General features: G+C 41.9%; 1 protein-coding gene across 11 annotated transcripts in view; it reads right to left on the bottom strand.

Annotated features, from left to right (window-relative positions):
• Window positions 1-19,634, bottom strand: part of fryb (furry homolog b (Drosophila)) — a 73,902-nt gene that overhangs the window by 13,788 nt on the left and 40,480 nt on the right. For 6 of the 11 annotated variants that reach the window (XM_037748832.1, XM_037748825.1, XM_037748823.1 and 3 more), the window contains exons 15-44: window positions 19,163-19,334; window positions 18,952-19,084; window positions 18,560-18,667; window positions 17,402-17,528; window positions 16,984-17,097; window positions 16,538-16,702; window positions 14,933-15,019; window positions 14,542-14,801; window positions 14,193-14,382; window positions 13,086-13,210; window positions 11,946-12,003; window positions 11,245-11,336; window positions 10,931-11,103; window positions 10,084-10,244; window positions 9,887-9,997; window positions 9,126-9,280; window positions 8,019-8,118; window positions 7,694-7,865; window positions 6,977-7,233; window positions 6,742-6,888; window positions 6,441-6,609; window positions 6,224-6,314; window positions 5,969-6,042; window positions 4,618-4,768; window positions 3,736-3,839; window positions 2,168-2,259; window positions 1,976-2,069; window positions 1,585-1,804; window positions 1,280-1,431; window positions 757-944 (exon numbers count right to left, since the gene is read on the bottom strand). In XM_037748832.1, the coding sequence (XP_037604760.1) occupies window positions 757-944; window positions 1,280-1,431; window positions 1,585-1,804; window positions 1,976-2,069; window positions 2,168-2,259; window positions 3,736-3,839; window positions 4,618-4,768; window positions 5,969-6,042; window positions 6,224-6,314; window positions 6,441-6,609; window positions 6,742-6,888; window positions 6,977-7,233; window positions 7,694-7,865; window positions 8,019-8,118; window positions 9,126-9,280; window positions 9,887-9,997; window positions 10,084-10,244; window positions 10,931-11,103; window positions 11,245-11,336; window positions 11,946-12,003; window positions 13,086-13,210; window positions 14,193-14,382; window positions 14,542-14,801; window positions 14,933-15,019; window positions 16,538-16,702; window positions 16,984-17,097; window positions 17,402-17,528; window positions 18,560-18,667; window positions 18,952-19,084; window positions 19,163-19,334 (4,242 nt within the window). The remainder of the gene's footprint in view (window positions 1-756; window positions 945-1,279; window positions 1,432-1,584; window positions 1,805-1,975; window positions 2,070-2,167; window positions 2,260-3,735; window positions 3,840-4,617; window positions 4,769-5,968; window positions 6,043-6,223; window positions 6,315-6,440; window positions 6,610-6,741; window positions 6,889-6,976; window positions 7,234-7,693; window positions 7,866-8,018; window positions 8,119-9,125; window positions 9,281-9,886; window positions 9,998-10,083; window positions 10,245-10,930; window positions 11,104-11,244; window positions 11,337-11,945; window positions 12,004-13,085; window positions 13,211-14,192; window positions 14,383-14,541; window positions 14,802-14,932; window positions 15,020-16,537; window positions 16,703-16,983; window positions 17,098-17,401; window positions 17,529-18,559; window positions 18,668-18,951; window positions 19,085-19,162; window positions 19,335-19,634) is intronic. The other 5 variants (XM_037748828.1, XM_037748827.1, XM_037748831.1 and 2 more) reach the window with 1 other exon arrangement.

Below are 19,634 nucleotides of genomic sequence, written 5' to 3'. Positions count from 1 at the left end.
ATCGATAAAAGTATTGAAATTGTGTCTTAATAAGACATGTTTTCCATAAAATGTTACCAAATAAACACACAAAACATATTTTAAAAAACACGAACAAAACAAAATATTGAACAAAATATTTCTTAACACTTCATAAGTTATTTGAAGTAAGCACATTTTTTAGTTTTTAAGATATGCTCATTTTAATGAGCAGAACAAGTGCAAAGGCTTTTTGATAGTTTTGTTACGTTCCACATGTAACGAAACTTAATGATGTTGTCACGAGCATCCAATGAAAGATGACGCGAAAGACAGACGCCTTGGCTTTCTGCTGCAAAAAGAATGAATGCTCTAGCTATTATGTTTTTTTTATTTTAGATTGATTTAAACAGGATCATACAAACAGCGGTCTCACGCGGGGAAATCTGTTGCCACCGCGCATTGTCACCACATTTTGTACCGCACGTAACGTAATGTAATGACGCCATCATGAGTGATGGAAAGATGACGCGAAAGACAGAAGCCTTAGCTTTCCACTGCAAAAAGAATGAATGCTACAGCTATTATGGTTTTTATTTGAGATTGATTTAAGCAGGATCATGAAAACAGCAACCTCCAATGGCTGCCCCCGGAAGGTCCGTTTTTAAAGGGTTAAACGACCACACTCATCAGCACCAACATGCACTCTTATTTGCAGATTAAAGAGGAAGTTAAGTGCTCTAATAGTTTTCTCATATACTATTGTTTCTAACCCGACAATCTCTCGATATCACTCACCTGCACCTCGTCGCCGTGTTCTCCCACTACCTCGACGAGGCGCGAGACCAGGTCGGAGACAGCGTGGTTGTTGATCGGCTGTTTGAGGGCTCTGAAGATTTGGAAAGAGCGGCCGGCATAGTGACGTGAGGAGCTGCACAGAGCCGTCTGTAAAGCCACGTCACTCAGCTGATGCTCCAGGTGGAAGTCTGTATAAGCAGACGGGTACAAAGACACATAAAAGATACATACATGCAAGTTTGTTTGGGGATATGGGTTATTACTTCTAAGAAAATTGCAGATTGGCAGTCTTTATTTGCCCCTAAACGTTTTATTATTTATTTTGTGCAAATGTGTTGGATTTTGCATTAAGTCTGGTGGATTGCCTCATGGCAGAACACAGATGAGAGCTTTAAACAAATCATTTGAAAATTGAAAATGGATTTTCAGCAATGCCACACATGAATCATAAGCTAGTAAGTGAGCCCTGATAATTCTGATATTCAGTAAAAGACATTTGGCATTAACGTGAGCGGTGTCTCACCTGACTTGGACTCCTTGAAGACAGAGACGACGTGGCGGAGGAAGTTGGAGAGCTGATCCGTGCTCTTGGAGTTGGGGTTCTTTGGCGTGATGTCCTCGTGCACCCACAGCGGCCCAAACGCTCTGAGCAACGACAACACAGTACTCCAGGCACTGTATACCCACCACCAGTAGCACCACATACACGTTACACAAGCACTTTGACTATGTGCACACACACACGCATGCACTTCACTAACACGCCTGCTCGAACATTTGTACGCCAAACTTCTAGAGTTGCACAAAATGCCCTGGAGGTGTGCGTACCTTGTGGAGAGGAACTCGATGAGTTTGTTTGTCTTCTCGTCAGTTTCATTGGCCGTATCCTCGAGGTCCTCCAGGTCATCGGGTGTCACAAGGGGCAAATTTCCAACACTGCCTGCAGTGCTGCCGCCACCCAGACTGGCAGAGGAGGAGTTTGAGGTGGAGCTGAGGCCGGAGTCCGCCACTGGAGACGCCTGCCACTCTCGCAGGAAGTCAGGTGCATCTAAGGGAACATGATGAAAGAGTATACAGAATAAAGTGTACTACGTGCTGTTTCAGCACGTGTTTTTATCGGTTCTCTCATGTGAAAACTGATCGAACAATCAATCTATACGCTGGTAAATGTCACAGGATTAATAAACGTGTGTATGCATGTGGAGTATTTTCTACTCACGTGACTGCTGGTACTCTGTGTGGTAGCTGGACTTAATGGTGAGGGTCTTGTTGTCACTGATCTCTCTCGTCAGCATCAGAACTGAGGCTATTACCTGGAAACAACAAAAAGGAGGGTTCACGATATGAAATACAATGTAAATACAAGCTAAAATGGCCTAAAAAATAACAAGTATTAGGATCCCACTCTGACCTGGAAGTTGTTGTTGCAGGAGAGGGCAATGAGGAGGTGGAGAAGGAGGCGTTTGCTGTGTTCATAGACCTCTGGTCGGTAGTGGTCCAAACCTGGCCAATAAAATACACATCCAGTAAGACAACAACAGGACTAAAATTACTATACTATACTACAGCTTGTACCGATGCTGACATTTATCTGAATATCTGTCTTGCTGTAAATAAAAAATTTAGTTGTTTTTTTTATTTTATCTTTTATTATCTATAGGGACAACATATATTAAAAGAGCAGTATGTAGGATCTGGCGGTATCTAGTGCTGAGGTTGCAGATTGCAACCAACTGAAGCCTGTCCCGTGGGCCAAGCGTGTAGAAGAACTACGGTGGCTGACACGAAAAACGTGAATGTCCCTCTCTAGAGCAAGTTGTTGTAAGAGTAGCGTAAGTCATTTGGAGCAGAGCCAGTGTGTAAAGTGTGTGTAGATTGTGTGTGTGAGAAGGAAGTGGTGAAGCAAGAGAGAGAGAGAGAGCGGCGGTGATGGGAGAGACACGAGAGGGTGGAGCTAAGCCCAACTGAACACTGAATAAGACATTTTTAGGCAACTTTCTCATAGACTTCCATAAAATCAGACTTCTTTATACAACCAGAGGAGTCGCCCCCTGCTGGCTATTAGAAAGAATGCAAGTTTAAGGCACTTCAGCATCGGCTTCACTTTTCAGTCCCACTGATAATAATACATTTCTGCACAGCTGACAGGGTAGGTATGTGTCCACGTGTCTAGGTGAGTAATGCAGGCCCTGGGGAATGTGTCTGTGTCTTCGGTGACTCAAGAGAGCGGTCTGTCCTGAAATGCACGTCTGTGAGGGACGGAGATAAAACCTCACACTGTCACGCGACGAGCTTATCAGACGTCACAGAAAACACCTACACACCTCAAGGTTATTTTGGTGCGTATGTGTCTGTGTGTAACACCCTTTTTTGACAGGAGAGTGAATGCTGATTGTCGATCTTATCTTTTTAGTTCCTTTAAGTCCACCTCACGTTCCCTCATTGGGAGATAAGAGTGAGACCGGCTGGAGAACTTCTCTGAGTTCATACGGTTGGCCAGCCAGCTAGTCCAGTTTTTCACACAGGAATATGGCACTCTCCAAAAAACATCTGGTCAAAATGTGCATGGCATTTAGGCTGTGTTTTGTTTTTACTGTTTCCATTTGTTCACCACCTCTCTGTGGCCATAAAGTGGCTGTGTTCATCGATGTACTCTTCTTTCTGATGTTTGTGTGTTTATTGTTCTAGTGTGTCGACTGAATTGTAGATTTTTGTTTTTATCTTTCCAAATACTTAAATGTCTTTGTTTTGTTTCTTGTTATTAATTTTTGTTTGTATTGTATTTTAGGACCCCCTCGAAAAATGAAATGGTTCATCTCAAGGTGTTTATCCTAATGAATAAACTTGTACAACAACTAATTACACTTTTCATTCCTCTTCTTTTCAAGATTAATCAGCTAATGGTTAGACTGGTACCAAGAGAAGGGTAGGAGACCATATCTGAGTTATGGTGTATGTGTGTGTGTGGTGTACACCTACCCAAGAAGAGGGCATGTAGCAGCAGGGGCAGGTGTAAAGCCCAGTCTTCCCTCACGCTGTGGTCCACCACCATTTCAGTCATGAAGATCACTGCAATATTACACCTGAGAAACCAAGTTCAAGTCCAGTTTGATACGTTTTCAATCAACTAATCATTGTGCTCGAAATCAAATCAGAATAGAAAAAACTCAATACAACTACATTCAAGAGAAAAACCTATATTTTTAAAAATTACTTGTATCCCTTAAATGTACTTCCGTCATAAAGAGGATCTGTATGAGCAAGATAAGGAATGTGCTCGAGACAACTGAGACACAGATTGTGCAAAAAACAAAAGAATTTCCAGAAACTTTCTTTAGGCAGGTGTATCTGTCACTCAGTGCACATCATTATTAAATTCTCATACTAGAAACTGGCTTTGCTTATATATTGCTGCTTGTGAGGCTTCTGTTAGTGCTGAATGATAATTAACATGACAAACCGAATATACAGAAACTGTAATTGCCTGCATAAAAAGCCTCATTAATGTAATATAACAGTCTGCTCGGCTGTAATTTATTGTAAATACATGCATCATAAATCTAATGTAATCTTCAGTAATGACTTCTGAGGTGTCGAGAGAGATGAATTAGTAAATCCCTCCTAATATACATTCTCTACATAGCAGAGACAGAGCGAGCTGGCTGGGTTTCATTCTGCGCTGGAGTTTATAAGGTCATCTGTGAGGAGGTGTAACTAGTCTGTGTGAGAAAATACCTTGCTTTGCTGAGTCTGCTGATCCTTTGCTGATAGTAACACCACCGTCTGTTTTCTGTGTGTGATTTCTGTGGTTGTTTCAGAGTAGATTGTCTGTAGTGTAGAGTGTGTTTGTGTATGCTGTACCTGTGCAATGGTCCTCGAGGTGTGATGGTTTCTGGGAGGTAGTCGACCAGAGGAGCCCAGCAGCCTCCATTAACAGGCATGGGTAACGGCTGAGGATGGTTGGTCTCCAGAACACCCAGTAACCAACCAGCATATGGTGGGAGTGGGTCAGCTACAAAAATAGACCAATCACAATATTTAGTATAGTAGTAGTAGTAAAATACATAAATAAATATCCCACTCGTTAATTTTGAAGCTTTTACGTGTCTCAAAAAAGGCGGCGGCTAACAAGTGGCTAAATGAGACTACTGAACGTCATCATGCCCACTCGTCCACATTTACAGCCATGTGGGCGGCAGTAGCTCAGTCCATAGGGACTTGGCTTGGGAACACACACATGGACCAAGTACTAAGTGTGGCTTGGGCACTGCCGAGATGCCCTTGAGCAAGGCACCAAACCCCCAACCGCTCGGTGCGCCTGTCAAGGGCAGCCCCCCTCGCTCTGACATATCTCCATTAATGCATGCATATAGGTCCTGTTTGTGCATGTGTGTGTGTATTTCGGGCCTGTGTGTACAATGTAATGTGTAAAATAACAGAGTGGAAAAAAAATGTCCCCTCGAGGATCAATAAAGTGCCTTTCTTCTTCTTCTTCTTGTTCATACTTGCATTCATGCGACCGTGGTGTAGTTTGTTTATAGCCTAACGTTAGCTTTTTACTTCTGCCAATTGCATTCACACTTCAAAAATCATAAAAGTGGTCATTTGTGGAGATTATCTTGCTGAACAAAACATGAAAGTATCATAAACGTTGCCACCGAGCTCATTTTCAAGTCAAACGCTGGCTTGAAGAAAAACATGAAGGGTCCAGTTTCTGAAAAAATGGACCCACCCTTGCACTTGGTTGGTTAAGAGCTCTGCTTGGTCACATGAGGACTACCAGCAGCAGAGTCATGCCTGGAAGCCTTCCAACACATACACTTGCTAAAGATAGACTGACCATCAGTGTGGCTGAGGTTAAATCTGTGTATCTGTGTCATAGGGGACAGTGGTGGGCCTTGGCTCATGTCCAAATGATATACAACTCCAACATTACCAACGAATGCAGTGAATACGACACACAGTTTTCAGCCTGGCCACACCAGAATAGCCGTGTTTATTCAGCCTGTACGAAGGGGATTAGTGACAATGAGCATCAAACTCTTAGGTTAAACTGTTGAACACTAGGGACTGATAGGAAGAATCCTTGTCCTGGAGGTCTTTACAAATATCAGACAGCTGCGAGTCCCCGTGGGCTGTGTGTCCGAGTACACATTGTACAAGTACAGCAAGTTTGTACATATTCATTCTCATGACAACCAAGACAACTTACTCTTTTCATCCTCGTAGGAGCCTCCCGAGCTGTTGCTGTAGCGAGACTCCAGTCTGTTGTGAGCCCTGGCCATGCTGGTACAAAAGCATGAAATTAAAAGTTAAAAATTCAGAGTTTGCAAAGTGTACAGTCTTGCTTCGTGACTTTAAAGTCTTATGCTAATATGACTGCGTAACTGAAATGATGCGGACATATTTTATCTGCTTGCACAAGCCTCTTGAGAGACATATATTAAAAGAATGTATTAATACTGACCGCTCTTCACTCTCTCTGACCAGCTTGTTCTCATCTGTGTCTGTCAGGTTATCCTGTCCAGCCACCACAGTGTTACTGCTGGACGTGGTGCCTACGTAAAACACATTTCAGAGATAATCTTCAGAAATACAGTACAATCAATCATCTGTCACATAAACAGCTGTCAAGTTCGAGCTGAAAGTTGAGATGAAAATGTGACAGGAACGTCTCCTCTCACCTGTCTGTGAGGTGGAGGCTTTGTTGCTGGCAGCGAAGCGATAGAAGGGAGGGTTGTCACAGTGCAAGACCACAGGGTTGACTGGGTCAGTCTGCTGCAGCTCAAACAGGAGCTCCTCCATAGTCTGGATGGTGTTGTTGCGACACAGGTAGATCACCACTTTCTTTATCTAAAACAAATATTAATTCACATCATCTCTGCACATTTGTTATGGTATTTAAATCACTTTGAAAACTGGAAGTTACAACTCTTTAGCCGCTCTCTTTAGAGCGGCGTGTCGGTTTGTACGGACTGTACTTACATAAGGCAACAGTGTGGTGTCACTGCTGACTCCACACAGGCTGATGAGGAACTGCAGGGTGATCCGTAAGTTGTTGCTCCACCTCTCGTTGGACACCAGAGCGTTCCAGGCAGTCTCGATCTCTGGGCCAGGAACCTCGTCTCCGTACTGATAATGTGAAGAAGAAAAAATGCAGTTAAAATGCAGGCGACTACACTGGAAAAGGGGAAGTAATTTGACAAACATGGCTTCCTACCTTAGCAGTCATGAACATGAGGTTGTTGAGCACCAGCGAAGTCGCCTGCAGGGAGCCCCAGCCGTTGCCTCTTAGGCTGGGGGACAGACCGATGCCCTGGCCCGGACCGCGAGGCTCTTCCTCTGGTGTGCAGGGGCTTGAGGCCGGGGGTAGGAGCCCCGTGTCCACCAGCTCAATGTTACTGAGCCAGGGTAGCAGGTAGGAGAGCATGATCTGTCTGCCGTTGGGGTGGGTGGTTGAGAAACGCTGGCTCACCTCTGTACGGGCAAAAAACATGTCAGAGGAATTAATGTTAGAAGCGCTTTTTAAATGTGTTCAATAACAGGAGAAAGACATTGGGAGCCAATTTAACGATAACACTTTATAATAACCATCATTTATAAATTACCAATTTAACAACTGTCCTTTAGGGAGTTTTGAATGTGAGGGTTCAAAGATATTGTGCTGTTTTGTAGATCACCCGTAATCTGCCCGTAATGTCACGATAACACAGCACTTTTTCCTTAATCTGATATACAGTGTTTGCTGTTGAAACATGATACTGTAGGGAGACATAATAGGGCTGGTTTGTGAAGTGGAGTTTTTATTTACGCCTGCAATTAGGATGTACTGTTCTCCACAAAAGAAACATAATAGGATTCCAGTCTCGGTCCTGTTTCCTGGACAATTTGTAATGAAGTGTATCCAGTATCTTGTACTGGATACACTCTACTGTACCTGAGAAAAGTGGCAGAGTGAGCTCTGGGTACATGCTGGCCAGCTGGATGGAGAGTTGAGACAGGTTGACGCTGTACAGGGGAGGGAGGGGGCCGTGTGTTCCATACAAAATATTACCGGGCTTCTGCTCCACCATCCGCTTAGAGTACGCACACAACTTAGACTCCAGCACCTGCACACATATTAGTTATCTGTTACAGTCCAAATGCACTGGCAGGTTTCGGCTTTATGCTTGTGCTCGCCTTTCCCACCACTTTGCATGCAATTAATACATATTTAACATTAGAACTGTGCTTATGTACCCTTTACGTATGTGTGTATGTACCTGCATCAGCTGCATTGAGATCTCATATATCTCCCTGCTGGTGTCTGAGGCCTTAAATAACACCAGATTGAGCAAGGTCACAAGGTCACAGGGGTAATTCCTGGCAAAGTGAGGAGAAACGGTCATTAGTTGCTTATTACAATGAAATCTAACTGTTAACAGACAGTTGTGGGCAGTGTGGGGAATAACATTTCAAAAAGGGGTGGGCGATATATCGAATATACTCGATGCATTGTGGCTTGTTCTACGTGGGATGTAGTAAATGACTTTATCGCCAACATCGAGTACAAATATTAAGCAATCGGCATAAGGCTCGCTTTGGGGCTCTGCTTCTCCCGCAGCTCTCTCCCTCTCACAGACACACTCTCCTGGGCGAGTACATGCGGCGTATGAGCATGGATGTGCGTATGGGGCGTGTGTTTTTATATCTGGAGGGAAGCAGGGAACAGGGAAAGAGCCTGGAGAGAGCGGAAAAGAAGTGAAGCGCCAAAGACAGTTTATACGTGTTGAGGTCAGGAAAGGTGATGAAGATGCCAGCCTCCACTTAAAAAAGAAACGGTCAAACTAGCCCCCATGTTCTTTTGTGGTACGTGTATATACTAGGCATTACGGTAAGAGGGTGCAAGAACTGGCTTCAAAATAAAAGCGACCAAAAACTGATTTCAAAATGAAAGTGATCTTCCGGTGAACGTGACACATAAATTCAAAAAGTCATTCTGTCAACAAAACAAATAAATATTAAATAAAAATTAATGATAATTAAAAAAAAAAAATTGTATTTTGAGAAGAATATCAATTTTGTAGAGATAATAAGTCAAACTTTATAAGAATACATTTCCAAGGACCAATATGACTTCAATATGAGTACACCAGTACACCACCTCAAAGTGTTCAGATTAGTTTGCTGGAACAGCTGGTATGATTGTACGCATTAAAGGGTTAAATCAAACAGATATGTTATTTTACAGTATATCGCGATATAGCGCTAAAAATATCTGTCCAGTAATAACTGTCCAGCAGGGAGGTCAGAAGCTACAGAGCTGGCGGATCTTCTTGATAGAGAAAAACGTCAGCAAGGCAGATTCTAACAAATGCACGATTCCCCACCTGTTGCCGCAGACAGTGGCGATGGCCTTGAAGCAGCCGGACGCCAGCTGGTAAGATCCAGTGAAGCAGCGGTCCACGGCCCAGTTGAACAGATTGATCTGGTCTGGGTTCAGTTCTAAGAGCAGGATGACCACCTCACACCCCAGTCGGTGCACCTACAGTAGGGAAAACACGTTATTATGTAGAGGGACTAATATACTGATAGCAAACAGCACAAAAGGAGCAACAGAATTAAGGAAAATTTAGACTTGAATGACAAGTAATAATAAGTTGGGGTAAGTTTCTGTTTGATCATGATAGAATTGGCCGATTCTAAGTCCGAAGAGTTGCTGTGTAGTTGGTTGCACCAATAAATAAATCCAAAAACGCTGATCTCCGATTTGTTCCCCTGCCGTGTCCTAAAAAAAGATATAATAGAGGAGCTTTATGGCTCCAAACTATAGACTAGACAAGCATGGCGTCATCGCCGAGGCTGCGCTCCCTTTTGTGGGAAAGAAACTCCCCAAAAAATGATAAAAAGCTCTTGTGTAGCAGGTTAACCGAGGCTTTCAGACTGAGATTTGAGGCACATTCGATACGTGAATATTCACTGTCAGTGTGGTAGATCGCTAAATGATGCTGGTGACAGTGACTGGCATGGCTAGCTAACGTTAGCTATACAGTTATTAGACATGTGTTTAACAAGAGATGAAAGCATACAAATCAAAATTACAATCCAAACACATTTCAAATTACATTGAAGTCTCTCAGAGTTGACCTACCCGTATGTCGTGGCAGGCCAAGATGTTGTCAAGCCATTTGTAGAGATAGCCGTCAGTAGAGAGACCCACGTTGTCAAACACTGGACCGCAACACAGAACTGCTGACATGGCCTGGGAGAGAAAAGTTGAGTTAATGCTAAAGGTTTCTGATAGAATAACTCCTGCTGTGTAGCAGGATAGTAGTGGGTAGCGCTTACTTTGAGAGCACAGTACTGGTAGCGGGTGATCTGGTGGTTGCGGTCACTGTAGCGATCGAGGGGAGTGAACATGACACTGAAGGGTCCGGCCCACTGGCTGAAGAGGATGAAGAGGTGGTGTCTCAGAGACTGTTGAGGGAAGAGAAAACGCCTGTGGTGGACTGCACAGATGTGAGGGTGAGAGAAGAGAGACATGGAGGGTCAGACAGTGAAAATGCTCAACGATAACAAATTAAAATTCATTTAGTTTATTCATTTAGTAAATTTTATTTACTACTGAAAGGCCGATGTATTGTGACCATGGATGTATTATAAGAACTGGATACCGCTCCCCATAATGTCATATTCTACCGAAATGGCCTGTGTTGAACAATAAAATATTAGAAATACAATAAATGTTGTGGCAGCAGCTCTTGTCAAAAAAACACCGGAGTTTCGTCTCTTTGCTTCTGTACTCTTTGCTGCCCACGAGTTCCCGCTCGGCCCATAGATTTTACATTTTGACGACGTCACAGATGTTTAAACCTCTTTTCTCGGCTCGAGGAAAGCTTTTACAAATATAAAACCTCCGTGGATCAACAATTCAGAATAGAAAGAGTCACAATCGAACTTCGAGGTGTGCGAGGTGTCCTGTCAACAGCTTTACAGACGTCCCTTTTACAATTTGTGGTCTATGAGGAAAATGCTTTTTGGGCAGCACAGGGATTTTTTACTGCAATACCGCAAGTGGCCACTGGAAAAAAAAAACTGGAAGCAAAGCTGAGCAATGTCACCGTATCCAGGTCTTATTATACATCCATGATTGTTACATATAATATCATTAAAAAAAAGTAATTAAATGATTTACCAGGAACACACTGGATGAGATTAGCCACCATCCCGCTGAAATGGGCTCTGATGTCTTTAAGCACGTCCAGCTCCTTCTCATTCTCAGCCTCCAGAAGCATCCGGGTTAGATCCACATACTCCAGGAACAAGGCGCCCAGGGCCAGGGAGTCACGCTCCAGTGCTCCATTGGTGCTGTAGAGGAGGAGAAGAGAATTTAATTTTACATGTTTGTGCATCAGCAGGCTGGAAATTACAGAAGGAGCCCAAGTGCATGAGGACAGACCAAAACAAAAACAACTAGAGGGCACTCAGTGGATTAAATGAGTGTGCTACCTGTCACTGATAACTGCTGCATTAGCCAGCAGCTCAAAGATCCTCAGCAGCTGCAGCCTGAGAAGATCCCTCCTCTCTCTGCGCTTCTTGTTCTGAAAGTACAGACAGGTTTTCCATTTACTGCTAAATGTATGTTAATATAGATTAGGTATGTTGTTGTGTTTATACTGGACTCTTGAAAGGAAAACTTCCCTTTACATTAGCAGTCCATTTTCATAAATAATAAATTATTGACCAATGGACAACATCTCTAATAGCTATGAGCATACACTATATACAATAGGGCTGTCCTGAATACCATTTTTTGGGCGCTGGAGCTTCGTTAGTAAGCAACAGTGAATATTCAAAGCTTTGGCCAAGAAGCATTTTCCAAAACGTTTGGTGTATTTTACACGTTTGTAAAACAAAAAAAACGAATATCCAAATCCCAAAATTGAAAACTGAATACCTACCCAACGAACGAATAACTGAATAGTGGAATAATCGGGTCCAGCCCTAATATACAACAGGAAAAATACTGTATACTTCTACACTCATATTAACTGCTGTATGTAAAAGAAGTCCAACCCTGGATTAACATTATACTTCATCAAGAGTATATTTTCACAATTTTCTGTCAGGGATCAATAAAGTTAATCTGATCCTATTTCAGTGCTGTCAGTGTGGTTCTTTCTCACTGTGTGTGTGTGTGTGTGTGATACCTCAGGCCTTCGTTCCAGCGCTTCCTTCATCAGTGGATGGAGTTCTTCAACTAGCTCTCTATAAACAGGATCAGAGACGGGGAAAATCAGTGCTTTGTTGCTAAATGAGACAGATCAAATTGTCCTTCCCTGTAGATAGAGGATGGCCTGACTTAAAGGATGACTTTGGTATTTTTCAACCTGGACCATATTTTCCCACCGTAAACACTTTTTGAAATTGGTCCAGTATTGAGGGAGAACACTGCAGCTACCAGCCGCTAAACAAGCTGTAATATAATCATTTGGGGCAACCTGAGACAGTCAATTCTCGTTTTTGCCACTGGAAGGCTCAGATTGTTCATATAAGTGTCTGACAACATTATGGAAAGGACCCTACAGAGAAATACATTTTTTTTTTTTTTTAATCTTTCGCTTGATCTGGTCTGTTTGTTATTGTGTGTCTCGCTCAGAGAAGTCTCGTCCTGAAATCTCGCATTGAAAAATACCGAAGTCATCCTTTAAGGCAACAGAATGGTTTGTAACAGATATCCATTTTGTGCAACCCAAATGTCACATGCCCTAAAACCACTAATCCTCCAACAAGGAAGACCTTAATCTCTTTAATAACAGCGAGCGCCCTTTTGGAAAACATTTCGGGTTAAAAAATAGATGATCTCTTTTAAAATGAAATCACAATGAAACCTCTGTCCTTTGACAAAAATGTGATACGTCTCTGTCGCTCTAAAAGAATCTCTTCTACATCAGTGACGCAGTTTTTCTTTTCTGAGTGTCAAGGAGGCATGCAGCTCAGTTATGAAGAGAATGTAAGGACAGATGGGATTCAGTAATAGAGGAAGGCAGCGTGAAAAGTGTTTCTTATGTAAGAGATTAGGATCAAATCCAGCACATCATTCATTTTCTATTGTGATCTGTCTAGTGGCATTCCCTCCATTCAGGCCTTGTGTGTCTATTCTTTGCCAAAGCAAAGAGCTCACACAAAAGAACAACAGGCCTGGATCGCATAACGATAACAAACAGTTTTAGGATTCTTAAACATCTGAGCATTAAATCAGAAATATGTCAGAACAATATCTAGCACTTGACCCAAGTCTGATGTGTACGATGCAAGGTGTGTATTTCTGCATGTTCCTGGGCCAGTACCTGAAGACCAGAGCGTTTGTGCATCCAAACCCCAGCACCAGAGACTCTGTGATCTCCAAACTCTCAGCTCTCATCAGCGGGACGAGCTGTTTTAAAAGCCAGGCTACTGAGGGAGTGCCGATCACCTGAGAGATAAAAAGAAACACACAAACATTGATCAGGCAACATTAACAAACTAAAACTGATCCAAATTTACAAAAAAACTGCCTGGAATATACACCTCACTTTTACACTATCACTGTCATTATGAGTCCAGGGTTTTTCATCCTTTTTTTTTCTTGAATTGGATTAATGACGACAGAGCTAAAACGATTAATCAATAAGTCGATCAAAGATCAATTTGCTGCAATTTTGTCAGTCTTTTCAAGCAAAAATACCAATCATTCTCTTGTTACAACATCTTCAATGTGAGGATATTGTTGCTTTTCTTTCTTTTATATCATTATAAATTGAATATTACTGGATTTTGGACTGCTGGTTAGGGTTTTCTCTTGGAAATTGTGATGCAGCGGCACAATTAATCAAAATTTTATCGAAATCACAACATGAAATCTCCTTAGGTTTACGAAAAGATTGTGGTTTGGGTAGAAATAAAACCTTTTTTGCATAAAGCCCTTAAGGCAAACTTCTCCCATGTGCACGCTAGTGGTGCAACGGTTCAACAAGCCCACGGTTCGGTCTGTATTTGCGTTTTTTTGGGTCACAGTTTCGATTCGGTTTGTTTTGCACATTAGGGAGAAGAAAAAAAATAACCATTTCCAATGTGTTTGAACTCCAAAATATATCAATAGATTGACTGATAGTTATGAATGATATTTCTACATTATATGCAGCAATAACACTGCAATTAGATATTTTTTCAAAATCATTCAGCCCTAAATTCTGTCGGAAAATTTGTCACTATTTTCTGACATTTAAGAGCCTGAACGATTAATCAATCATTTAAAAAAATAACCAGCAGAATAATCAATAATGAAAATAAACTTTAGTTGCAGGTCTCTTCTCACTGACTTACTATGAAATTCCAAAGCTTTTCAGGACATGGTAATGATTAAGAAATCTCAAATATTTCCAGACTTCCCACATTTGTTAAGCACAAACACACACCTTGTTGTCGTAGGTGACGCTGCCGTCGGGCGTGGTGGCCGTGATCTCCGGTGTGGAGGCTCTGAGGTGACCGGGGGACATGATGCTCGGCTTTGCCACACCTAGACACAGGATCAGGTAGTTACGCCACAGAGAGATGTAGCTGTCACTGGAGCCTGCCGTGCTGGTCTTCTTGGCGTTCACTGGACTGCTGCGGAAAGACAACGGGAGAATATAAATATATAATGAGATATTTTAATCTCTCATAGACATGGATCTTTTGTTGTTTGAGATACGTGATCATTCTATGGTCATAGATTGTTAATATAAGTTAATAATAGTTGAATATAATGAATGTGTGTTCTTTTACTTGGGGTCAACCAGTGGCAGTAGCAGCTGTAGCCGCGTGAAAGCGTAGGGCCAGGCGTATCCCAGGGCGATAGGGCAGTGTTTGGGCAGGTGCTCCTGCCGCAAGAAGATGTGCAGACAGAGCACCCACGGGTCCTTCATACACTGGGCAAAGATCCAGACGTGGCTGGGGCTCTTCACGTCGTAGGAGCTGCTCACCAGTCGAGCCGTCCACTCCACTAGCCACTGCAGGTCAACGTGGTGGTTGAGAGGCAAGGTGGACTGAGGGAGGGGAGGGGAGGCATTTAGAAATGATACACAGCAGCAGAGGAAGTGATTTGGAAGATTGTGATATGAATAATTGATCTCATGTACTAATGTTTCTGATACACGCTTCACATAAATACACTTACTGAGTCAGAGTGAGCCACATGAACAAAGCTGTCCATTACAGCTGGGCTCAGCTGGTCCATGACCTCTATCATGGGTTTGTCATCGTCCTGGAGGGACAGACATTTATAGAATCAGCTATTTTTATAACAGCGTCATACAATGTGAGAGAATTCACGGGCTGCATATTTAATCCTGAATGTCTCTCCTTCCATCCTGCTATTGTATAAAGTAATGCACTGATCCTACTTTTTCAGTCCCGATACCGATAGCGATACCTGGGCTTTGGGTATCGGCCGATACCGAGTACCGATCTGTTACCAGTGTAGAGACTGGGATCATTGTTTTACGTGTAAGACAACATCAGGCTTGACTTAAACATTGCTTTCCTAACTTTGTAAAACAAAATTTAACAAATAAATACATAGATGTAAATTTAGTGAATTGTTATTTATTATTAAAATAATAAACACACACCAGCAACTTGGCATAAAAAGCGTAAACCTTTAAAATGCAGCAACGAATTGGTTAAAACTTAAACAGGAATTAAAATTCCAGTATATAATATATATAGTATATAAACAGAACTGAATTTAATATATCGGCCTCATTGTCACCGATACCCGATCTAGCTATTTGAGTCAGTATCGGCCCGATAACCGATCCGGTATCGGTGTCGGTGCATCCCTAACTGTATAGTAGATATATATATGCAACCCTGTCACCCGCAAAATTACATTCCCATACAACTAAACTGTATAACCAAAGCACGTTTTGAGGGAAACGTATTTCCTCCTGGATTACGGTCGCAGTTTTAAACACGTGGTTAACGTTGTAAATGGAAAAAAAACAACACGAAAATGCTACAGATCTACTTGGTTAGATTCAGGCAACAAAACTACTGGGTTAGGGTTGGTAAAAATACATCATGGTTTGGCTTAAAATGACTATGACACTAACACAAAACAAAACCAATATGCAACAAATCTACTTAGTTAGGTTTAGGCAACAAAACTACTGGGTTACATTTAGTAAAAAGTCATAGTTTGGCTTAAAATTACTTAAATGCAAGAAATTATTACGTTTCACATGGGACACGAACACCAGTCTCCTGGGGGAAAGTCTGGTGTCTGTGAGAAAGTCCGGCATTTGTTGGACCCATCCACCTCACCTCCCGCCCGCCAGTAGTGGACTTCCTCGCTCGTTATATCGGTTATTATTCAATATTGTTTTAATCAACGTATTTTCATTCACGGTCTCTCGATATACTACGCCACCTGCTCTGCGTGTCGCTCGTTGTACTAAGTCACTCGCTGCGGCCGTCCACAGATTTACAAAGGTATTTGTGATGCGTAAAAGACAAACCGCGACAAAATACGTTTCTTTCCAAACGTGTGTGCATGCAAGTTAGTTGTATGGGAATGTCATTTTTAGGGAGTATATAGGGCTGGTATATGTCCTTTCTCCCTCTTTGGTAGACATTTGCCTTCCTTATACATGTTGGTAATCTTTGGACTGTTTATTCATTTCTTTAAATCTATAGGGAAATTTAAAAAAGTCAGAGAAGCTTGTGAATTGTTCTCCACTATGTTTTTGTTTGGTGAAGATGTGAGCTTCCTGTACTGTACCTCTGCATGTCCCAGAGCTGTGAAGAGGCAGCGTATTTCTCTTAACACGCCGACAGCCAGCTTCCTCGTGCTGATCTGACACGAGCAGAGGAGCAGCAGGGCAAGGCCCTCAACCGCATGAAGCACCGAGCCGTGAGGGCTTCGCTCTGGCAGTCTGGGGCTGGACTGATTGAGAGGGAAGACACAGAGGGAGGAGATGTTGGTAAAGAGTAGCAAATATTACTCTAAGTCACCTTGTTTGACCAGTAATTCAATCTGTGAAATCACGATCGTGAAGCATCCCAACCCCTTTTTTTTAGTGATGAGCTACATCTTTGGGCCACCGTATTTCAAAACAAGAAAAATAAAACAACCAGTAATCTGAGATATTGCACGTGATGTGTGAACAAATAACCAAATATGTGTGTAAAATTGATTTTTGAAAGATAGAATTTTAAACTACAAACCTCAACTCCACCTCGCGTCTTCCCCTGAAGCTGCAGCGCTAACCTCCACTGTGTGAGCAGCTGGAGAAGGAGTTTCACAGACGCATCCTGCAGACCCTGATGGGTGTCTTGAACCTGGAACAGTTTGGAGAGGGACATTTATAAGAGCTGCCAAAGTCAAATTCAAAGAAATTTACATACAATAAGTAAAGATACTAGAGTAAAGAAATGTGTATACAGAGCTGTGTACCGTGGCAACATTGTGAAAAAATATATAAATAAAAATAGGTAAAGTTGTATTACTATTTTCTGTTTTCTGGTGTTAATCAATAAACCAAGCCTAAACACAAACATGTAAAGGAAAAGCAACCAATGCAAATGCAAGATATAATCTTCAACTGTCTAGGTAGCTGCACATTTCTGTCATGTTAATTGATACCTCGCGCAGAAGGAAATGTGTGTAACCAAACAGGACGTCCTCCCTCCAGTCTGAGAAATCCAGTAACAGGCTCTGCAGGGAGTTTTGGGAAATGAGACGAAGCTCGTCGTCCATGTGCACAGTAAGTCTGAGGGGATATATGACAACACATGAACAGAGTTGAATAAACAACATCTTGTTGTGCTACCTCACTGGTGGAAAGAGAAACCTCTTCATAAGGGTTCCAACACATATTACTTCAAAAAATATTACAAAAATTATCAGTGATAACTCAACAGAATAGAGCTTAATCAAAAAATGCGTTTTATATAGCGTGTAATTGCGGAAGCCCTGAAAGGCAAGCGAGAAAAATAAATTCTGGTGATACATTTTCTAAGTCTGACCTAAATTGTTTTTTTTCTCCTGTGTTTATGATTTAAGAACAGGTGGAAAAAATGTTTTTGCCAGGATAATCTTTCTTCTGGGCCACACAGGGAACTTCAGCAGTGCATGGCGGCTGCGGAACCTGTTTTTTATTTCGGCGTCTATGTTGACAGGTTAGAGCAGCCACACAAACCCGCTTGAGCAGTGCAGCTCAGGCGTGCCTCGGCTGCATGTCAGCTGCATCCATTCTAGAGATTCGCAGTTCATGGCAAAAATAGACAGTGACAGTGTTCTTTTGACAGTATATTGACATCATACCAGCAACATTACTACAGCTTCAATGTCTGTATTTGTAGAATATGTTACAGACATGAAAAAAAAGTAAAGATTTGTTTTTAACTCAACTATTCCTGCATCTGTTTCAAAATAAAAGCATTTTTTCTGTGGACAGAATTCCTTCATTTGTTAGCACAAGGCTTTTATTTTTGAAATATTTACAGGACAGTGTTGTAGAAAATGCAGTGACTTGCAAGGATCCATGAATGAATACGGTACTGGATTTTAATTGTGGATTATTACTATTATTTACAAAAGAGCACATTCTTCTTAACCTTCTTAACTTAGAAAAATTATCCCGGCAAAACCTTTTTTTCCACCTGTTCTTAAGTCCTAAAGACAGGAGAGAAAACAATTTACATCACACTTAGAATGTGGATCACCACAATTTTATTTTCTCGCTTGCCTTTCAGGGCTTCTGTAGGTAATAGCATGTTAGCTGTCCTGTCTCTAACTCACCGTGAGAGTAGGTCAATGAGCTCAGGTTTAGACATGGCATCAGGAAGGATACGAGGAATGGCAGCCACACATGTCCTGAACAGATCGATTTTAGGCTTCCTTTCACCACTGTCAAAGACGGAGGGGGATGTTAGGCACGCTAACACTTGCTTAAGGCAGGGAAAGTTAGCCATTTGTAACTCAAAATACAGGTAAGTCATGTTTGCAAAAGATATATCAACTATAAACATGCAAAAGATATTTATCACATATCATATTTATCAGGCCTTGTGCCAAAAGCTCATACTAAAATAGCATAATTTCAAATACGTGACATTTATTTTCTGTGCTTCTTGTGCTTTCAATACAGCATTAAACAGAATAACCCTCAGCTGCACTTTGTAGTAACATACGTGATCATGTCCTCTGGTTCTTTGTTGAGCATCTGGACGCTGGTGAGCATCATACAACGACCCACCTCCTTGTCCAAGTGTCTCAGGATGTTGTCCAGAGCCTTTCTCACCTGGGAGTAGTACAAGGACATGCCTGTGGAGAGACAGTACATGGAGTTTAGAGACTACATTAAAGTTACATTATCTTGAATGCCTACACACACACACAGACCTATTAGTTTGGCTTCCTCTTCAGTAAGCGTCTTGCTGAGATAAGTTTTCTTTTTCTTCAAAGAGTTTCCAGAGGGCAGAGTGGCTCCTGTGTTGGGCATGGGAGGCTCTCCGTCCTTCTGTTGCAGAGCATCTGCTATCACCAGGAATGCCCGGAGACCTATGTTCATACGCTGGAACACAGATAAAGCACAGCATCCTCACTGTGTGTCTGTTTGGAATGAGTAAACGCACATCACCAGGCAGTGCTTACACTCTGACAAGCAGAATTCATATGCTGGAAGACACAACAGAATATTTTTTCTACTGTGTATGAATATTTATGTGCGATGATTATTGTTTAAAACATTCAATAATGCAGTGCCTCTCAATAAAGGACTTGTTTTTCTTCTCAGAAGTGATCTTACAGTGTCTGTAATTTACTACTACAACATGAATACAGTATGATTAATGGTTAATGTATATTGTAGTCT

The sequence above is a fragment of the Sebastes umbrosus genome, chromosome 17, assembly GCF_015220745.1.
Source record: "Sebastes umbrosus isolate fSebUmb1 chromosome 17, fSebUmb1.pri, whole genome shotgun sequence".
NCBI lineage: Eukaryota > Metazoa > Chordata > Actinopteri > Perciformes > Sebastidae > Sebastes > Sebastes umbrosus.
Note: the sequence above shows the minus strand (reverse complement) of the source record. Positions and strands in the feature narration are given on the sequence as shown.